Genomic DNA, 23,905 nt, shown 5'->3' on the forward strand with positions numbered 1-23,905 from the left:
CAGGAATGGGATTACGATGTAACGTAAACTTTTTGTGTAGCCACCTGCTGATATATGTTTGACTTTAAAATATATTATGTATGTAGTGGAAACTGAAGTAAAACGTTTATTAAGGTAGTTAACACAAACATACACACATACTTGTAGGACATACATACATACATGCAGGACAAACATACACACATACACCCACACACGCACACATATACCCATGCATATATAAAGATATTCTTCGTAGGATTATTGCCAATATACACGTCGATATGTGTACAAAGTATACCAGCGAAATACGGTAAACAAGAAAAAACGGGACGTAAAGAAAGTGTGAAAAAATATGGCTTTTTTTTCTCAGAAGAGAAATCAAGACTCGTACAAAATACGTCCAAAAAGTGTCATTGCTTAACAACCGTGGATGGTATAGACGAACTGTTCCTTAGTAACGAATACACCACTTAAGCGCAATAAGAGTGCGTATTTCGATAAAGGTGACAAAAACGTCAATAAATATTGTTATTAGAAAATATAATAAAAGTGTTACTCTGATTTATTGGCTTAAGAGCTCGAAGTAATGACTTAGAACATTGTCAAGTCTTAGTTAAGAAATCTAGCTGAATTCATTTGCTGTTTTTTTTTTTTTTTTTGATTTTGCCTGAATAATCCCCATTATCATGGAACCATCAAACATACCGGCATGCATGCAGTTATACTCTTATTACCCAGTTAAGTTTTCGTCGACTTGGATTGAATCCCCACTCGCAACCTTGCCCCCGTCCTCGCCCCTTCTTCAAGTTGTTCGACTTATGTAATATAATCTTATAGTGGACAAGATTGGTCATTCCACTCTATCATTTGTGTACGCATCCAGGATATTATTCTATAGCCAAATTGGAAAATATAAAATACTTGGTGGGCAATGAGCAAACTCAATTAACTAAACGGGAAAAAATAAGACATTTAAGTGGTGATTGTTTCACTTTCCTGAACTCGATCCCAGATATAAAGTTCGTTTGTACACTTCGGGGATTTAGTAACAATTTTCGTGCTTTAACAAAGGGCTTGTTGGTGCTGGGTGGGTGGCGGGACGGCCACGTTTCATTTGTTTTTTTGCTTATCAAAGACAGTCGCAATATTTGTACCCTATGTGAAGACGGTCGGAGAACTGTTACGTGGGAAAACTAAGTAAGCTGGGCGGTTAACATAGTTTGAAACCTCAACAGAGCTTTGATTTAAAGTCACTTCGACATAAATAAAACACATGCAGTTTATATATTGATTGTAACAATTTACGTCATTTTTGTTTCACCTCGATTTCTCTATATCTAGAGTGACCCTTGACCCCATTAAGACATTACATGTAACGTTTTTTTGGAATGCGGGAAATAATGTCGACATTTGACCTCCACTACATGCTAAGAACTTGTTGTACATATTAAGCAGGAACAAACACTAAGTGTGAGTTCCAGTGTTTGTTCCTGTACTTCTTTCCCTTTAGGTACCACAACCTTTTCTGATTTTACTTTTTACCAGATTTTTTTTCAAATATCATTTGACCCCTCCTACATGTGAAAAAAACCGAACCCACGCAGAGAAACAAATTAAACGCAACACATTACAGTACGATTTTTACCATACCCAAATGAGCTGAAGCTAAATTACTGAGTAGAAATTCAACCAGGCTCAAGGCGGTCTCAAGACAACATGTGACACAAGCATGCGCGCACGTAAACGTCATAATGGGAAGGAGTCCTTGCCGAAGGGATACAAGATGACTCCAATAGTACAGGTAGCTTGGTAGCTAAAAGAGACAAGCCAGTGGCAGAATTTAAAAACAAATTAGCGAGATTGTTTAATTGCATCTGACCGTTGCTAAGTCAATGATGTTGCCAGAAACGTTGTAACCATGATAAACAAAAACACACAAGAAAGATTCGAAAGGAGGCAGTTGATGAATACGTCAAAGTATTGAAGTTCTGGGCTCGAATTGACTTCTTTTTTTTTTTTTTTAAGTATAAACAACATGTAAATGTTACGGATGTTAAACTGAAAACACGAGTATTGTGGTAATTTATTCATGCAGTTGGCATAAATGCATAGATTATTATGTAAACAAATAAAAAAATTGACATCCAGCCCCTTTGAATTGATACCGTGAGGCAAGTTATAGGAAAAACATGGAACATTTGCATCACGAAAACGGGTTATTATTGTCAGAAAATTTCCGTTCACGCGAGTCAAAACAAAATTCTTCTCAAAAGGACAAGAAATACATTTGAATGGAAAGTATATGTACCAAATCTTTCCCAAAAAAACCCCATACGAACATGCGATAAAGTGATTGCCGTTAGATAACTTGAAAATAATTATTTTTTTCTTTTCTCTCGTCATTATTTCTCAAAAACATGAATTATATTTGCCTTGAAGCATTGTTTGACTATATTGAACAGAATTCTAAAGCATGCATTCCCTATTTGAGCGGAAATATTACGCAAGTACTCCACTATCGTTAGCAGAATTTAGAGCAGGCGGCATATATCCTATACATCTGCAACGTGCATTTTGTACCTCCTCGGTTCTTCCTCCGTCGTATCGCCGTTATGCATTTCTACTGCCTAAGTCAGGGTTCCCCTAACTTTACCCCCCCCCCCCCCATGAACCCCCTGTGGATATCAGAGTTGTCCACGAACCCCCAACTTTTCGAAACACGATCTGAGTGATTAATTTACTATCATACGCATAACAGTGCTTCGTAAAAGATCAAGTTCATAGTGTAATATTGTACTGTCCTGCGTACACCAACTTCACCAAAGTCATGCGACCTGTGTCTGTTTCATAATTCAGTTATTTATCACATGCACGGTACGGTACTACTATGGCAACATATGCGTATGCAACGCGAAAAAAAGTTTGTCGATAAGTACGACTTTTCTACATTACTAAATTATATGATATATCAGATTTTACTTCATCAAAAGGTATACTCTAGTTTTGACTTTCAGAAACGTCTCACGAACCCCCTGGGATGGACTCACGCACCCCCTGGGGGCTCATGCATCCCAGTTTGGGAACTCCTGGCCTAAGTTAAAGACACGATGTATATGATATGCGTTTCACTGTCGTTAGTAGAATACAATTCACATGGATCCTTCAGTCCTTATACTACTAATAAAATGATCAATTCCAATCAATGGCTCTTGCAGGATTTGTTAAACACCCGGCGTCTCATTGATTGATATTCCGTTATGTTTACGTTCCGTTTAGTGGGTGCTGAAAAAAAAAAAAAACATGTGTAAACTCCATTGTCATATATCGGCTTAGTTTCAAAGTTTGACTGTTCTTACCCCATGAGGGCAAAACATGTATTTTCAAGATTTTCAAGCAGTTTTGAAGATAAAACAAAACACCCCGAAACATACACTCTATTGTCATTATAGTAGAATTCGAATAGCAGCAGTTTGTGCATGGTTGTTATCACTGGACTCGGTGAAAGTAATTACATATACCTAGTACTGTTCTTATTGGTTATCCATAATATACTTGCAATTTTTCGTTTTTCGTGAAAAATTTATATTACATTATGTCCGTAAAGCTGTAGTGAATATCGAAATTTGAAGCATGAACTTCGATTTCTTATTTCGGTTACAAAACGCACAGTTGTGACAATCTTTCATCTCCATTTATCCATTTTCTAAGGTAGGCCTATATAATATGTTGACGTCACTGTGTTCTGTGAAGACATCAAATTACGCAGAAGTCCGTAAATATATGGTAGAAGCGAGATCTGATTATTAAGCTGAAGCGATGATTTATGACATTATAATTTGATCTTTTGATAATTGATCTATCTATATAGCTACCAGCGACATGACCGTCCATCAACTTTCTAAACGGCTCCAAGTTAACTACTACAAAAACTATGAATAAATGACGCAAATTATATTTGTCACGTAGTATATCACCGATAAATTATTCTTTCTAATGAGATATTTTGTAAGAGCAAGAAGGCTATGAATCCCTCCCCCCCCCCCCCTCCCCTTTAAACACTTTTGAATTTGCAAAACATAATATGTCAACAAGAGTTATTCAGATGCATCAGTAAAACAACACCGAATTAATATTTATCCGTGTCCTAATCAGTTATTTTTATCGAGCTCGATTTGCAGGTATTAGTTTAGATATTAATTTCAAGACATGTCTTCATCCAAGGCAGAAAGGAATATAAGATAACTTAAAACTAAAACATAGAGAAACGTATTTCTGTTTATGTGTTTCGTCGTTTCATTTTCAAGGGAAACGATCATTAAAGATGTAAGCGACAACCTAGCTTGATATTCAAGATGACTAACAGAATAGAAACAAGAAACAAGATTGACTCTCGGTAAAGTTTATATTACAAGTACAACTTGTTGCCTCAATGTAACCAGAATAGTTACCTATGTTCAAGGATCAAGAATAACAAAATTCTTATTTTATTTGTTATATTATTCAGTTTATGGAATGTATATTGTCGATATCGATGTAGAGATGATGGTTTATTTACGGATGACTTTAGACCTAAAATTATATTTTTAACCCATTGTTTTATAAAACATAATAACGCAGCATATTAAGCATGTTCTTTGAATTTCATATAAACAAGAGAGCGCCCTCTATAGATGACAATCAAGGCTTTTCTTCCTTGAAAACATTTACATTATTGTTAACATTTCTACCCCAATAGTAAAAAATCAACTTATATTTGATATATTCACTTTATTTTCACTTTGACAAAAAGCAAAAGAAAGGAGTCGTTTTCCTTACGGAATACATCGGACACACACTCACACAAAATATGGGCCCATGTAACATTAAGAAAGTTTGAAAAATATACAGTGCGGTGATCGCCTACTTTCTGTTTACGATTCCAATCCTGTCCTACATTCGTTTTGTTTTTCTTGGGAGATGTTTATGAAGTCATAGAAGACAGTTATGATATCGTCTGTCAATTAGTTTCAAACTTTGAAACTGTTTCATTTGGTCATCTAAATCACACAATTAAAATCAACAAACAAATTCTAATCAAGTTGATATACAGTCGGTCGGTTTTGGAACGGTTATTTATATTTAAATGAAACTAAAGGCTTGTGCCTCATATATACGATGATAAGTCACATTATGTCCAGGCTCATTCGTGTATAGACTATGCCACGCTTCATTGATATGAATGGATGTTCTCTTTCAACCCAAATAAGTATCATATCCATACGGCTCCCTTTTTTAAATCCTAAGCCATCGGTCACAATTCAAATTATATTTGTTACAACTAGACGCTTCTACATCTTTCTTTAAAAAAAAAAAATTATATGTTAGAAGAGAAGAAGAAGATGAAAATTTAGAAAAATCTTATCAACAGTTGGTCAGCGTTTAAGCAGTTGCTCGTCTTGACAATAGACAGCCATTAAACAGTTCTCTTATCTACAAAATGTCATCGGTTTTGGTTTCACGCAAAAATGGGCCAAGAAAAAAGAAGAAAAAACTACAATGAGGGAGAAAAGTGTCAATTAATTCAATAACACTTAACATTTAGAGCAAATTCGTGCTCTTGAAGCGGTCGAAATAATCCTGAAAGCTCTTTCGAGAAGTTTGTACCAATTCTCTATCGAAGTCTGTTATCTTCCTTGTGACTTTTACAATAACGGGTATCCGAAGTATGGCCTTACAAAATTTGGTTCCATTCCCATGTTTTTGTCAACTGGTTTGTACAAAAGATATTCAAGAAACTTTGAGATATGTTTTTTTTAAATATTTTTTTGGGCCAGCTCTTCGTTCCAAGTATAAACAACTATGGCTTAAGAGATATGAATAAGACAACAATAACGTTTCAAGTGTATTCCTGGATGTGAGTTATTGATCTCCTTTCCTATATTGAAGAAACCCAGTTGCCTTTAAATCAGGGTTTCCCTAACTTTATCCCCCCTCGACACCCCTGTGGAAGTCAGAGTTGTCAAAGAACCCCCAACTTTTCGAGACACGATCTGAGTCATTATTATACTATAATAAGCATAACAGTGCTCCGTAAAAGATCAAGTATCACATGCATGGTACGGTACCACTATGGCAACATATGCGTATGGAACGCGAAAAGAGTTTGTCGATAGGTACGACTTTTGTACATTACTAAATTATATGAGATATCAGATTTTAGTTCAACAAAAAGTACTCTAGTTTTGACTTTCAGAAACGTCCCACGAATCCCCTTGGATGGACTCACGCACCCCCTGGGGGTTTCATGCACCCCAGTTAGGGAACCCCTGCTTTAAATGGAATGAAATTGTCTTAAGAAAAGAGGAAACAGAATGGCTGACTTATATGATTAGAGATTCTCATCGGTGTAACATGATATTAGTTGTTTTGTTAAATTATGGATATTAGTCTACAATTTCAATAAAGACTATAAATAGTCATTCACTCTTGACGTACACATAGGCGTAGGAGGCGGGGGGCTGGGGGGGGGGCTGCAGCCCCCCAACCAAAATTTTTGGTGAAAATTCGGGCAATATGCTGAGAATTTTTCGGGCACCTACTGAAAGAAGAATAATTTGCAGTGTGTTTTTCAATATTTTTTGGTGAAAATTCGGGCAATATTCTGAGAATTTTTCGGGCACCTACTGAAAGAAGAATAATTTGCAATGTGTTTGTCAATGGTTAAACTTATATGATTATCATCATTATTGTTGTAAAGACTTCCCCAATAATTCTAACCAATATTGAAGGGTATTAAAACGGAATGAGTTGAATGTTATTGGCATATGATGTAATAACCGATGGATGCCTATATTATATGCACATGTATTAACATGTTGAATGCGCGCGGAGCGCGCGAAAAATTTTGGTGATATTTTTCGGGCAGGTCGTTACAGCCCCCCCAAATCAGATAAGGCCCCTACGCCTATGGACGTACATCAATGGTTTTTCATTTTTCTTCTTCTTCTTCTTCTTTGTTTTTATGTTTTGTTTTGCTCTCTTGCTTTGAGCAGGGTAATCCCTCCCTGACTTTTAGTCTATGTGGTTGAAATCCCTTACATAACGTATACCTTCCAGCGGGCTTTGTATGGTGGATTATTCGGGATAACTTTCTCTGAATATCCCTGCGTAGAAAACTCATTTGGTGCACTGTCGCGGGATAACTATAAGTTATATATGTTATATAAATTATACAAGTTATATATATATATATATATATATATACTCATAACGATATATACTCATTACGATTTTCATTTATATATATATATATATATATATATGTATATATATATATATATATATATACTCATGACGATATATACTCATTACGATTTTCATTTATATATATATATATTTCATATATATATATATATTTAATATATATATATATATGTATAATATATATATATGTATATATATTTATATATATATATATATACATATATATATATATTTATTTATATACACACATAACCAAAACTATAGATGCATTGCATTATTACATGTACTTTATACACTTATGAAGATCTTTGCTAAATGTATCTATCATTCTTCTCCCTTACAACTGCATGTATAGTTAAAGATGAAGGATGTTAAATACGTGACAATGAGTGAAATATAATGCACATGAAAGAGAAAGAGAAAGTGATATAGAGACAGAACATTAGTACAACAGAGATTGCAAACATGGTGATTTAAAACATTCATCAAAGTAACTGCTTTAGAAGAAGCGTTTAAGAGCATTATATGGCATAAACGTTTTAGGTTAACGATAGATTTAAGCTTTTGTTTGATATGTGAGTGGTTGTAGTTTAAATGTAACGAAAGTACGCCACAGTAATACATTTTCACTTTGCCAAAATAAGGAGTCGTTTTCTTACGGAATACATAGCACACACACCCACACATACACACACACTCATGTTTGTATTACATTCAGACCGAGGACCCCATTGTATTTTCCATTGTTCAAATCCACGTACCCTAACCTTAACAATACCCCATACAATAGAATTCTTCCGAGGACGTGGTGATTCTTTAGAATCACAACCGAGGACCTGGAATTCTTTTGTTCAAGTCCTTGGTCAGATAGAAAAACAAACGCACACACACACTCACACACGAAATAGGGGCCCGTGTCACATTAAGAAAGTCTGAAAAATATGCAGTGCGGCGATCGCCTTCTTTCTAAGTAAGAAGTAATAGAAGACAGTTTTGATATCGTCTGTCAATTAGTTTCAAACTTTGAAACTGTTCCATTTGGTCATCTAAATCACACAATTGAAATCAACAAACAAATTCTTATCAAGTTGATACAGTCGGTCGGTTTTGGAATGGTTATTTATATAAATGAAACTAAAGGCTTGTGCCTCAAATGTACGAGACGTGTCTCAACTGCTTTTGTAATTCAATCTGTTCTGAGAGTTTATCTCCGGGAAAAAAACAAGAAATATAATATTTCAGTAAAGGTATAAAATCAACCCTTTTGAACCTATGTAACATTGCTGATGATACAAGTATCAAAAGCTCAAAAAAAAAAAAAATTACTTTTTAGGTAAATGGCTGGTGGAAGCCTTGCATTTGAGCATAACACGTGACACAAAAAACCACTTGAAACACCCTTTTTGAACTTTTGACATTATATCTCGGAGGACACGAAGCAGTGTATGCGATTGTTGAATTAGTAAATATCTCACCAAGGCCTGCAGGAATAGTTTTAGAGGTACGAAAATGGGGCCATTTTTCATTCACCTAAAAACAAAAACGTATCGAATATAAAATATAAAAAAAAATCTTCCACTTTCTCGTTTGATGTTGTTTACGAGGTTATCTTTGATGTTAAGGATCTAAATCACGTAAACAACATTATCCGTTACACGTTTCATATCCCCTACCCTCCCCTTCCCCCACTCCCACCCCACCCCACCCCCACCCCCACCCCCACATTTGACCCTCTTCCATGATAATGTGAAGAGTGTATGCATCACTTACCAGATGTTCCAGTTACTGTCTTAATTTTCACGCCGCAGACTGTGGGGGTGGTTGATTTTCTCTTCTTCTTGCGTTTCTTGCCTTTGACTGCCTGTGACGTCATGTCTACGTCAGAGTCTTGAGAGGGGCTGAATCTTTCGCGACAGAATCTGGATTCATATGACGAGAATTGTTAAAGCAGTTTGTACAAACCATTTGAGTATACTACTCAGAGTAAACTTACAATTGATCAAACTAAGGCATGTTAGATAAAAACCGATCAAAACACATATTAAACATCTTCTTAACTGATGAAACATGGATCAAACATATAAAAAGAAACTGGTCAAACATAGAATTAGATACATCAAACATCACATAAAACTGACTAACCATAGATCAAATGTAGATCAACATGAAAGAAACTGATCGAACGTAGATAAAGCATGAAAGAAAACTGATCAAACATTCATCAAACATCAAACAAAACTGATTAAATATAGATTAAACATACATCATACATCACACAAAATTGATCAAAGATCAACCATCACACAAAACTAACTAAACATAGATAGAAACTACATCAAACATGAAAGAAAACTGTTAAACTGATTAAACATCAAACAAAACTGACCAAATCAAGATTAAACATACATCAAACATCACAAAAAACTTATCAAAGATAACCCATCACACAAAAATAACTAAACATAGATAGAAACTACATCAAACATGAATGAAAACTGATCAAACTGATTAAACATCAAACAAAACTGATCAAATATAGATTAAACATACATCAAACATCACAATAAACTAATCACAGATCAACCACCACACAAAACTGACTAAACATAGATAGAAACTAGATCAAACATGAAAGAAAGCTAATCAAACATTCATCAAACATCAAACAAAACTGATCAAAGGAAGATTAAACATACATCATACATCACACAAAATTGATCAAAGATCAACCATCACACAAAACTAACTAAACATAGATAGAAACTACATCAAACATGAAAGAAAACTGTTGAACTGATTAAACATCAAACAAAACTGACCAAATCAATATTAAACATACATCAAACATCACATAAAACTGATCACAGATCAACCACCACACAAAAATAACTAAACATAGATAGAAACTACATCAAACATGAATGAAAACTGATCAAACTGATTAAACATCAAACAAAACTGATCAAATATAGATTAAACATACATCAAACATCACAAAAAACTGATCACAGATCAACCACCACAAAAAACTGACTAAACATAGATAGAAACTAGATCAAACATGAAAGAAAGCTAATCAAACATTCATCAAACATCAAACAAAACTGATCAAAGAAAGATTAAACATACATCATACATCACACAAAATATGATCAAAGATGAACCATCACACAAAACTAACTAAACATAGATAGAAACTACATCAAACATGAAAGAAAACTGTTGAACTGATTAAACATCAAACAAAACTGACCAAATCAAGATTAAACATACATCAAACATCACAAAAAACTTATCAAAGATAACCCATCACACAAAAATAACTAAACATAGATAGAAACTACATCAAACATGAAAGAAAACTGTTGAACTGATTAAACATCAAACAAAACTGACCAAATCAATATTAAACATACATCAAACATCACAAAAAACTGATCACAGATCAACCACCACACAAAAATAACTAAACATAGATAGAAACTAGATCAAACATGAAAGAAAGCTGATCAAACATTCATCAAACATGAAACAAAACTGATCAAAGAAAGATTAAACATACATCATACATCACACAAAACTGATCAAAGATGAACCATCACACAAAACTAACTAAACATAGATAGAAACTAGATCAAACATGAATGAAAACTGATCAAACTGATTAAACATCAAACAAAACTGATCAAATATAGATTAAACATACATCAAACATCACAAAAAACTGATCACAGATCAACCACCACACAAAACTGACTAAACATAGATAGAAACTACATCAAACATGAATGAAAACTGATCAAACTGATTAAACATCAAACAAAACTGATCAAATATAGATTAAACATACATCAAACATCACCCAAAAGTGATCACAGATCAACCATCACACAAAACGTACTAAACATAGATCAAACTAGATCAAACATGGATGAAAACTGATCGAGCGTAGATTGAACATCAAACAAAACTGATCAAATATAGATTAAACATACATCAAACATCACAAAAGACTGATCAAAGATCAACCATCATATAAAACTGACTAAACATAGATAAAACCTACATCGAACATGAAGGAAAACTGATCAAACATGCATCAAACATCAAGCAAAACTGATTAAATATAGATTAAACATACATCATACATCACACAAAACTTATCAAAGATGAACCATCACACAAAACTGACTAAACATAGATAGAAACTACATCAAACATGAATGAAAACTGATCGAACAGACTAAAGATCAAACAAAACTGATTAAACAATAGATCACGCATCAAAGAAAACTGCATGACAGAATGATCAAACATAAATTTTCACCATACAAGTGTAAATTAGAGAGCATAATTAATTTACCCCAATCGGTTCTAAGAATTAAAAAACAATGACATTGCTATTAATAACATACTAAAGAAATGAAAGATATGCCGAATTGCAGTCTCGTTTTAAATTCAGAATCTGTAATAAATTGAATTGACTACAGAGTTCGTTATCGAAAATATCGAAAAAAAACAAATGAAAAGGCTGTTTTTAAATTGTCTGCTGCATCGTATAGGTACAACGTAACTAAAGAGATGTAACGTACAATACTGGACCGACTCAAATGCAGTTTTTCACCAAGTAACAGGCAGTGGCGTGCGCAGGGATGGGGGAGGGGGGCGGGGCACGTTTGCACCTTCATCGTCAGTCGTGGGAAACATTAAGTAGGGGATTTTATCAAACTTTATCAAAGGTATTTTATCAGCACAAAATTGCGTTATGAATTAATCATAAACCTAACTGGAATGAACCATTTGAAGTCTAAACTTTGATTTTGTTATGGGGAGGACCCCCAGACCCCTTTTCCCTAAATGAGAGTTGCACCCTACAAAGACGCCTCCGAAACACATGTCTTTCGTAAATATGTTGATCCACCTACAGTGCGTCCACAGAGGTTCATGCCCTTACCCCTAAAACCTTTTGTATATATAATGTACAATAAGTGTTAAGTTAGTGTTAGTGTTTGTACTTAGATTAAATTAAGTCATGTTACCTTTTCCAACAGTACAACAAGACTGTGAAGATGTAGAGGGCAGCATCATGAAATAGCCCTCGTTCGATCAAGCCACTATCCGCACATTCTAAAATGTCGTCTGCCATTTCTTGTGGTATGTTAATCTGTTAAGGAAATGTTATATTTAACTGTTCTTTTCCAGAGGCACATTTGCTGAATGCAATATATATGTAGCGTATTTTCTTTAACTGCTTGACAAGTGATGTTGTATGTACCATAAAGAGCACAGAAAAAATAATAATAAACGTGTTGGTTTAATGAAATATCGCTTTAAAACAGTTCTTGTCTTCTTGCCTTTCGTAACATCTCATGCGTATAATAACACTGAGGAAATAGTAAAAATATTAATAATTTCATATCCGAAATTTTACTGAAAAAAATTAGAATCACAGACACCATAATAATAATAATAATAATTATAATAAAATGATATACTCAGAATATATGAATTGCGGTTAGATGAAAGAATTTCTCAAACAGGAAATTAACCCGATTCTCGAATCAGCTACAGAGAAACTGTCATGCTATGATCAAATCTTAAACAGACAAAATGTTGTCAACTTTCCATAAATAGTTCTAAAGAAGGAAATATCAACACACCTGCACTTTTGGAGGAACTTGCGAATGCAGAAAGCAGTCGATAATTGACCTAGCTTTTTGTTGGACATAATCCTCATCTTCAAGTGTATAGGTACCAGCTGAAGCAGCTCTTGCGGCGTTGTCGGCCAAATCTTTGAACCTGAGTTAACGAAGTAGGTAGAAAAAATGTCCTTAAATGTGATTATTATTATTATTATCATCATGATCATGATGATCATCATGATCATCATCATCATCATGATCATCATCATGATCATCATCATGATCATCATCATGATCATCATCATCATGATAATCATCATGATCATGATCATGATCATCATGATCATCATGATCATGATCATCATGATCATGATCATCATTATTATCATCATCATGATCATGATCATGATCATCATCATCATGATCATCATCACCACCACCACCATCATCACCACCATCATCATCATCGTCATCGTCATCGTCATCGCCATCGCCATCGCCATCATCATCATCATCATCATCATCATGAAATGTAAACATTCCTTACCCTCTTCCTACAGAATTAAAAGAAGTACGAATTTGTGCAGCTGTTTTATTTTCTAATACATGATCTGTTCCGTCGTACTTAAACGTATCATATTCAAAGACAAATCAATAATGTTTACGTAAGTAAAGGTAATGTATTCAATACTAGCGCATTCAATCCTAAGTGTTTTTCGGGCGATCTCAATGTCTTGTTGTTAAATCAACATAAAATTAACTTCATAACTTGAAACCGTCGTCACTGTGTTAAAACGTATTTGCACGTAAGGCAGTACACCAAAGTTGTCACAAAGTAAGTAAATTGTTAGCTCATGGTATATAAGATTGACAGAAATATCTCAACAGAAAGTAAAAATCATTTTTAATCTCGACGATACGGAACAGGTATCTTCAATTGGTAGTTTGTAATTATTAAATTATACTTTTATCGCAAATAAGAACTTAACTTCCATTAAGTACTAGCTATAGTAAGTCTGCCATAAAATATCAATAAATTACTTTACTGTAAATACATATTTTTGTGTTGGGTTGTAAGATTGTGTCATTCTGATCAAAGCCTAAATTTCCTTCTAGGGGTAGCAGGTGTGTGTGTGTGTGTGGGGGGGGGGGGTATTGTATTTATTTATTTATATTGTATTTACCCCTACAAACTGTATCAAATATCACGCATAGCGCAGCTTTAAATAACCATTGGATTTATGCATATGGTAATTTTTTTAAGTGGTAACCTTGGTAACAGGTGTTCCGAAAGATGATCTCCTATACTTATTGCGAGATGATAAAAGCATAGATCAGTTTGCCCAAGGAAACTTCCTCGTTCAAAGCACTTAGTAAGACTAAGTTTCATTTGTTCGGGGGGGGGGGGGGGTATTTCAATCAACTGAGTAAAATGTTATTTGAGACGAAGAGTATAGGGCGTGTCGAGTCCCTTTTCCGCACCTGAAGTAATTTATAAAAATGTTCATTACTTTTGACAAAAACACGAAAATATATATTTACATAAATGCATGTAACTTTCAGTGATATATTTCAAGATGTGATCAAAAGTTCAATTAACTTCTCTTGGGTCAAACTATAATGTTGGCATGTCGATTTCACACAACATGATGTGGATCAAAAGTATATTGTTTTCAAATTTGTCATACCAAAAGCTGATGTTAATCGGGCAATTTATATTTAATTTAGAATAACTCCCAGGTGCGGGAGAGTAACCACGTATACTCCTGAAGGCTCAGATTGAATCCCGGTAGGAGGAGGGGAGAGGGGCGTTAAGCGTTGTAGAGAGTAACTCAAAAAACAACTAGACCTGCATTTGCCTGCAATACGCAGTATTGTAGTGCGCCGCGTGGAGTGCTTGCAGTATTATAGGAAGTTCTGTCCAACTGTTCGGTTGTTCATGGTGTTGGTTTTGATCGGACAACACACCAGGCCTATGAGTATAGTCATGTTGGTAACTACAAAGTGAGGGCGCGCTTGTGTGAGCTGTGACAGACTCAGAATAAGTTGGCTACGCAGCTAGCCTCTGAAACTGCAAATGTACAGAGACTATATGAAACGTTAAGTTCCATCGTCCAGTCATGTAGGTATCGTTCACTTGGCCAGTAATACCGATATTGTAGCGCGCACGCGCACTACAATAAAAATCTACGGTACAGTACTTAAATATATAACATGTATGTGCGGTACACACTTTAAGTTTTAAACGGTCGTGCAGAGACGCTAAATCTATGATATTTCGCAAACGGAATAAGATTTTTCTTAGCTGTTTGGATGAGTCGACCATGACGACAGTTATATCTCCATCGTCACGTACCAAATAAATATGATGGTTGTGTCTCCTCTAAAGGTCTGTTGTAAAACTATATGTGAATATTATTTCAGTTAGATATGATATTCATAAATGTTCGAGTCCTTGAATTGTTTTGAAATTTTGATATTCAAGTGGATGATCTATGTGAAGTGAATGAGACTTGTTGTCTGGGGAATGAATAAACTTTTCTCAAACATTTTGGAAGAAACAATGAGCTAATTAAACCTGAGCTGATTAGGCAAGGTTAATAAAACTCCTGATGATAGAGCGAGAAGGCATTAACCCAAATAAGCGACGAATGAAAATATAAAAGAACTATTTGGAAACCTACACGCTAAATGAATATTTTATAATGTTACATTTGTCTGAGTCGCTATCGCAACAAGACCAGAAAAAAAAAATATTTAAGTATTGAACACTTTTAAATTAGAACAAAGCTATAGGTATTCAAAGGTTTGCGGTTACGGTAATCACCGACAACAAAAACATGTTCGTTAATAAAACATGAAACTTCCAGTTTTGAAGCCTTAATTTAGTTATGAGAGCCATTTCTTTTTGGTGTTTTGGGGGGGATTTGTTTATTCCGAGTTAGGATCAAGTGATAATTTATATAGTTTGCATTGAAAACAACTCTGGAAATTCTGAGAATGCAATATTTTTCGATAAAGTGTGTTCCTATATGTATACAGGCGCAGATGCAAGGCTGTATGGGATGTACAACCCCAACCCCTCCTCCTATTTTCAACTGCACACAAAACTGAAACATGAATTATTAGTACAACCGTTCATGTTGAAGGCTTAAATTATAAATCTATTTTATAGCCCTAAATATCCCTCAGTCAGAATGCACTGGTTTTCGTGCGAAAAAAAAAATTGAAAAGCATTTCTGGAGAGTACATTCAACCTTCAACGTGGGAGTTGGCTTCAACGACCCCAATTCTAGATCTGGCCCCGATATAAACAAAATACCAAATATTTACACTGACAGTTTCAAGTAAAAAAAAGGTCAAACCTAGTATCGTTCATAATTTCAAATATAACTCATTCTGTTCTTAAAGCAGACAAAGTATATTGGCGTATAATGAACAGGAATAAAATAATAATCATAAACACCGCACGAGGAAATATAATAAACAAAATGTTCCGTTCGAAACAATCGTTTTTTTTTTCCTGTTCTGGTGACTTGATAATATTGAAGATGAGAAGTTAATATTATATATGATATTGATATATATATATATATATCCTAAGGTCGCTTTTTTTACCATACACTGTCGACCTAAGGTATGATATAGACATATATATATATATATATATATATATATATATATATATATATATATATATATCCTAAGAGCAAAAATATCTCTTGTGTAATATTTACATGAATATTTCATTATTCATTCTTGTGAGATCTCATCTTTGCCCGGACATTTGCGTCGTTGCCATAGAAACAAAGGTTTTCCTCTTTTCTTTCTTTTGTTGTTGTTTTTTGTTTTTTGTTCTATTGTTTTATAAAGTAAATAATGTACGCCCCAGGTATAAAACTCATATAAATATGCTACTTTGTTCGACTTACACACGAGGACGTGTTGTTATCGGATTGCTTAAACTGAATCATACGAGAAGAAACGTTTATAGTGGTAAAAAATAGCGACAGGATTTAGCCACATGCATAAATTGAAAGAATGAGAATTATTCAAAACATCGTCAACGAATAGGTATGAAAGCATTATATAAACATGAACACTGTGGCGGATGGAGAAAGTGATCGCAGGTACTAGATTTAGGCTGTGCGAATAATAATGAATCTGTTGACGGTTCATTTCAAAATGATATTTGAAGCCAGTACATGGTACCAAATAAAAGCACCTGTTTCGTAACATATATTAATTTTAAACTTTAAATATTTTATAAGAAAAAAGTATTAATAGACATGATGTACGACAAAACTATAAAGAATAACCTTCACTGGTTTGTTGTCTCTAAACCTAAATCAAAATTTTAGTTTTCATACGAAAACAGGGAATGAAATAGACATAATGGAACTAAAAATCGAAATCATGAAAAAAAAAAATTTCATTAAAAATTCAAAACCAAACAATGAGAGACTCCTAACAGGTACTTGTATAGATTAGGCTACCACGCAATTCCTCCCAAATTACCTCACAGGCCTGACGAGAGGGTGTAGGGTGGGGGTTGGGTGGGTTCAGGTGGATACTTTCCCGGAGTCCGGGGTCAAACCAGAGGATCCGAGGATATATGATATAACGAATAACGTATTCTTATTTCCATATATATACTTTACTGGAAGAAAGTTGAGTATTTCAAAAACGGTTTCGAATGCATCCTCTTTTGCCGAGCTAGATATCACTAAAAATATGAACCCTTCCTCCTCCACTCCCCATTTAACCTTCATAACTTAAGGGTAATTTTAGGCAGAACTATAATAGTCTTGATATGCCATAGTCCAAGGCAAAACGACTTTTGAATGCGACTAATATATTTATATAGCTATTGAGGTGTATTAATTTTTAATAATTAATTATTATTATTATCACTTTTAAAATATGCTAAACCTTTTGAACGTTAATTGCTTTAAGGACAGAGAAAGAGAGAGTTGATGACGCCAGCTGCTAAAGACAGACCAAAATGTTAAAGTTGATCCATTGTTTTAACAATTCTAATAACTCAACCCAAACATGTTCATTTAACTTTATATAAACAACAGATGCTATGCAACACCGTTCTTCCTCGACAAATTTGTGATGTATCGTTAACATGTAATGTGAGGCCATCAGTCTTAATGTGTTCCTGTGCACCCGATAAACACAGAGAACACAGTTACTACTGTAAATCCTAACAGTTTTGTACCACAGTAAAAACTGGATCGTGTTGTAAATCGGTAGCATGTGTTATTAGGATTACAGTAAGAAATGAGGAAATGTGTAATACCAACAAATCCAGTTGTTTGGGATTGATGGACTTCCAAATATCATCAGTATACTGTAAACTTAATCGCACATGCTACCGATTTATCAGATTTGTCAGCACAATCCAGTATTTACTGTGTAACAAAACTTTCAGATTTACAGTAGTTACTGTAATCTCTGTGTGAATTGGCTGTCCTGTTTGGTTTCCCCGAAAGGGAAAACTATGGAGTCACTCTTTCCGACCTTGCAAAATTGGGAGGAGGGATCGTGGATTGTATAGTTGGCAATGACAATAACGCGGATCGCAAAGTCAGAAATTACTTATACGGTTAGATTAGTCCAACACAGCAACATACAGAAACTGCTGTACTCAAAGCCGAAGACTTCATTGATACAAATCCTTTGGCTATAGTGACGGCTAGACCATCATTTCTCAGAAAGGTTGCGATTACTAAAATCGTAGGGTCTGTACTGTTTGTAAATGTTAGAAAAACATTATCAAAGGAACATTACAATTTTACTTGGTACTATTAAATTAGTAAACATTGATAATGTATAAAGTTAACATGTTTTTAAAGGTTGAAATATGTTGTGTTCGATATATGATTGTTTACCTTCAATGCAATAGTCCACGTTACTGAAGCTATGGTTAGTACCGTTATGTTTATAGGGCTCACGTAAGTTGGCTTTTATATGAAAACAAAAATTGGAAATATATCTACAACGAAAATAACTGCTAGCCCGCAGAAGACGTATAAGGAACTATCGCATCTTTTATGTATTCTGGAAGGAAGTTCTCATTCGACTACTCAAATATGTATAGCAACCTTACGCATTACGAGTAGAACCCCTGTGACAAATCCTACGCCGTACATTAATCAGGTCACACATCCGGAGTCTATATGTGTTCTTCAATACTGCCATCATTCCTTTCGGGGAAACAATTTCATATTATAGTTTTGATTAGTTTTGTGATGCATCTAAAGAACTACATATATATATATATATTTATATTTATATATATATATATTTATATATATATATTTATATATATATATATTTATATATATATATATTTATATATTTATATCTATATATATATATATATATATATATATATATATATATATATATATATATATATATATCATGGTTTATTTGGGTTTCATTCCATCAATGCAAAACATTTCCTAGTCGATGATAATTCTATCCTGCTATAGTAATTAAGTGATATTTCTACGTTACACGGGTTTTTTCCCTTCTCTTTTTGTTTAATCTACATTAATTCAACGAATGCGATACGAAAAATTAGGTTAATTCGTTGCCATTCGTTCTTATGGATGTTTAATTCGTTTAAACGAATTATAGGTTATTCTTACGAATTATTAATTAGCTCAAAGTAGCGAACATTTGTTTAACCAACCAAAAAATCATCAGGATTGTTCAAGTTTTTGTACAATAGATTCAAGCAGTAATATGCCTACCCCGCATCTTTGACAAAAGAGAACACCCGTGAAGACACATTCTTCTTCCCGATCCAGCCTTTCATATATACACAGAATCTTCTTATCAAACGTTATAAATATGGAAACTTTCTTCATATGGCAATCGGTCCTGCTACGTTACAGGTCCTCAACTTTGGGCTTTAATTCCCATTGACAATACAACGACTCCCAAATGTCACCGATTTCTGAAAAGAAGACTTTCTCAGGAACATCTTCCTGACTCCAAACGCCATTAACAATTTCTTGGAAGTTTTCAAAATTGGGCGCTATAAACGTTGATGGATTGAAGAGAATGTTAGAACCACTGAATACTATGTCTAGTGACTGCGTTCTAGTTGGAGGAAGAAACAGCGCAAAGCTTGGGATACCTATTTTTGAAAATAATTTTATTAATATTGAACGTATTCTGATAAAATAGTTGGTAATAATTACCAAAGACAGGGGTGGGGGCGGGGGGTGGGGTGGTGTTATTGTATTCCTTAAATCATGTAGAACCGTAGAGAGGATATATCGCTCGAGGGAACCGTTAATGGTTTACCCTATTCTTCGCTTATCAAGTGCTTTATCCAGAGAGCGACCAATGGAAAGAATCTACCCCCAATTCTACCATAATCGATCCTGAGTGGAAGAATACCCTCGTAAGGGTTTGGGGTAGGGATGGTTTGTTCCCAGGGCCGTCTTAACGCATGGGCCCACTGGGCCCTGGCCCGGGCCCCGCGATGTCAGGGGCCCCGCAATCGTAGTAACCCCATGTCTTAATCTGGGAGGAAAACTTATTGAATATGCCATTATGCCTGATTGAATTCGATACTTGACAACTTGTGACGAGAGTTGGTGAAACACTTGAGAGTTTGACATTAAATATTCGAATCTGAGTTGGCAACCCTGGAATATACAATGCCCCGAAGGCTTACAACACCAGTTGGTCATAGTTGGTCATAAGAACCTACGCTAGTCTCTCCTACTATTAACAGTACACTCAATTCACCTAATAGGTGCAATTATGTTTCACCATGAGGAGCATGCTATAAGTTCATGTTCCTCGGGCCTTCCCTTAAAAATACTTCAGGTTCTTGGCGACTACGTTGCGTTAGATAATGTAAAACACCCCCTTCCATTTCTATGCATGATGGTTACAAATTGTACTGGGGAACGTTCATTTCCAAGGTTAAAACTAATCAAGAATAATCTCCGGAACAGAATGGGGCAACGGCAACTTAATAGGCTCTCTCTCATGTGCATAGAAAGCGACTTCCTCAAAAAGATTGACTTTCAGCCAATCATACAACAGTTTACGATCAAGAAATGCCGCAAGTTCCGTTAGTTTCCCCAGTTGAAAGACTCAACACAAGGGTGTTATAAATGGTGAGTCCAGTATTGTTAGGAAAGGGATGGAGGGCAACTGGAAGATTACTCTTCTATAATGTATTTCAGCTTTTAGATATATCACGTATGTTATTCAGCTAAAGTTTTAGGCTTTATGCGCGACATATAGGGGGGGGGGGGGTAAATGCAGGCATGTCTATGCTTGAGTGATTGTCACTTGATTGAGGGGCCCGGGTCCATTGCCGGGCCCAGGGCCCGGTGATCTCTTAAGACGGCCCTGTTTGTTCCCTAGTGTATGTACTATTATTTCACCAACTTGTCTATCAAATTGTTTTAACTAAACTTCCTGCAGACCCTTTTGCATCCCCGTGTTATTTTGATTGTTCTTTTTAACAACCAATGGTGCCTTTCAATTGAATTTAGTCCAAATATATTGTGTCAACTGAGTCGTAACCAACGAACCATGAAGAGAATCTTAACACTTCATGGAAATGATGGCGCTAGTTTAAAACACATCGTTGTTTTCCTTGATATACTATTATGGCCCTTAGAGGGCATCCGTACAATATTAGGCGACTAGCGACTCAACATGCCGGTCGCAAAGAGTGTTTGGACCCTCTGGGCTCTGGCAAGGATTCACGCACGCCACCTAGCACGCTTCTGGTCGATTTGACCGACTCTCGTCGCATCCTCCCGGGTTCCTTTTGCGACCTCAAGAGAGATATGGACACGGGATGCTAGCCCACAAAAAGTGCCATACCACCACCGGAGCGTGATGAACTCCAGTGTGCCTCGAACCCTAGTTACGAATTAAGCTACCGGTAGAGCAAGAGCCTTTCACCTGCCAAGTATAGCGCTGGCCGCCACGTCAGCTGTTAAAATATTTGTTTGAATTAATACATAGACTTCAGAGATGAGTATGCGGAAGGGAAAAGAAAAAAGTATTGCTTAAGCAAACTTCAGGTAAATTCGAACCCAAAACATCGGGTTACTAGTCCATAGCTCTACCCATAGAGCCCCCACCTACAGTACCTTATTACTTCTTAGCCAGCTCAAATTTACCTAGACGGTTGGAAAATGTGTCATCATTGCAATAAATTCCATTCAAAATAGTCTCCTTCTAAACAACCTTCCGCAAAGAAGCGAGGCAACGGATGGGAGTACATATATGGACAGTAAGCTTTCAGTGTTTCTCTAATACATTTAGCTTTACACAGGAGAGGAGTAACGTTTTCTTTGAAAGATATAAATATGTAACAGGCTTACACTACAATGAGAATGATAGCCTCGAAGCAAGAATAATAATAATGAACACGATTTCGTTACGCTAAAAGTTATTCTGATTAGAGCACAGCAGACAGATAAGTTGGCTTCTTTGTAAGATCTATGTGCAATAGGCTTACGCTATAACGTTACTGATCACTTCGCTATGTAGAGAGGTTTTGATGTGAAATCATCAACCCCTTACAACCATAGGCCTATGTCATTCAGACGGAGATTAACTATAGGGAGACTGCATGGGGAAAGGAATAAGTCAAAATATCCGTATCATAATATTGGAGGATAAAGTGGAAGTTTTCAGGATAAAGTATATGTGATATTCTGAGATAAGAAAGCGAAACTTGTAAGAATAATCGAAATTTTGAGGAACGAGTCAAAATATCGAGATATAATATTCGAAAGATCCTGCAGAATAGTCGAAGGTTGGAGAGAACAGACGAATATTTGAAATAGAATAGTGGAAAGTTTGGTTAACATGTTGAAAATTGTCTGTTTCACACGGGACTACTTGGCCACAACAAGAATGAAATAACATTTTCGGTTTCCGAGCTGCAATGCCTAAGATCGCCAATCATCAAAACCCTATACGAACCAAAGAAATACATTAAATCTTTATCTAAAATGATTGGTTTCTAACCAAAATCTCGACCGAACTGCATGTACATTCGACTCGACGAGAGCTTCTGTTCACGCTATACTGTATATTACATAGACAGTAATAACATATAGTTAACCTTTGTAACAGCCGTTTTGATTCCTATCAACACAGGCTCATGACGCGGGGTTGTTAGTATTTTCGTTGATAACAAATAACGGCTCCAAATCCAAATGTCTCTTTTACGAGTCACACATTGAAACAAACAAACATATTGATATAACTGGTACTTTTTCTTCTTTATGTGTCCTTTTACCGAAGTTTGACTGTATAGCAAGATACGTTACAGTCTCCGATACAGACAGACAGACCGAAACAGCACTCTTTTACAAGCGACGTATCGCATGATATACCATTAGCCATGCAGTTCTCGGAAGGTTTGATCGCCTCCCTCATTGTAAATTTGTGAGTTGGGAAAGCAATACAATCAGTTCAAGGTATAAGGGTGGGGTCTAGTTAGTAGGAATACATTATAATAATGTAATAATAATAATAATGATAATAATGATAATAATAATAATAATAATAATAATAATAATAATAATAATAATAATAATAATAATAATAATAATAATAATAATAATAATAATAATAATAATAATAATAATAATAATAATAATAATAATAATAATAATAATAATAATAATAATAATAATAATAATAATAATAATAATAATAATAATAATAATAATAATAATAATAATAATAATAATAATAATAATAATAATAATAATAATAATAATAATAATAATAATAATAATAATAATAATAATAATAATAATAATAATAATAATAATAATAATAATAATAATAATAATAATAATAATAATAATAATAATAATAATAATAATAATAATAATAATAATAATAATAATAATAATAATAATAATAATAATAATAATAATAATAATAATAATAATAATAATAATAATAATAATAATGATAATGATGATAATAATAATAATAATAATGATAATAATAATAAT

At 34.5% G+C, this 23,905-nt stretch overlaps 1 protein-coding gene across 4 annotated transcripts in view; it reads right to left on the minus strand.

Moving 5' to 3' along the window:
* Positions 1-23,905, minus strand: part of LOC139979122 (uncharacterized) — an 83,006-nt gene that overhangs the window by 15,751 nt on the left and 43,350 nt on the right. For all 4 annotated transcript variants that reach the window (XM_071989815.1, XM_071989814.1, XM_071989813.1 and 1 more), the window contains 3 exons: positions 12,885-13,023; positions 12,264-12,388; positions 8,995-9,143 (listed from right to left, as the gene is read on the minus strand). In XM_071989815.1, coding sequence (XP_071845916.1) covers positions 8,995-9,143; positions 12,264-12,388; positions 12,885-13,023 — 413 coding nt within the window. The remainder of the gene's footprint in view (positions 1-8,994; positions 9,144-12,263; positions 12,389-12,884; positions 13,024-23,905) is intronic.

This window comes from Apostichopus japonicus, chromosome 13 (genome assembly GCF_037975245.1).
Source record: "Apostichopus japonicus isolate 1M-3 chromosome 13, ASM3797524v1, whole genome shotgun sequence".
Lineage (NCBI taxonomy): Eukaryota > Metazoa > Echinodermata > Holothuroidea > Aspidochirotida > Stichopodidae > Apostichopus > Apostichopus japonicus.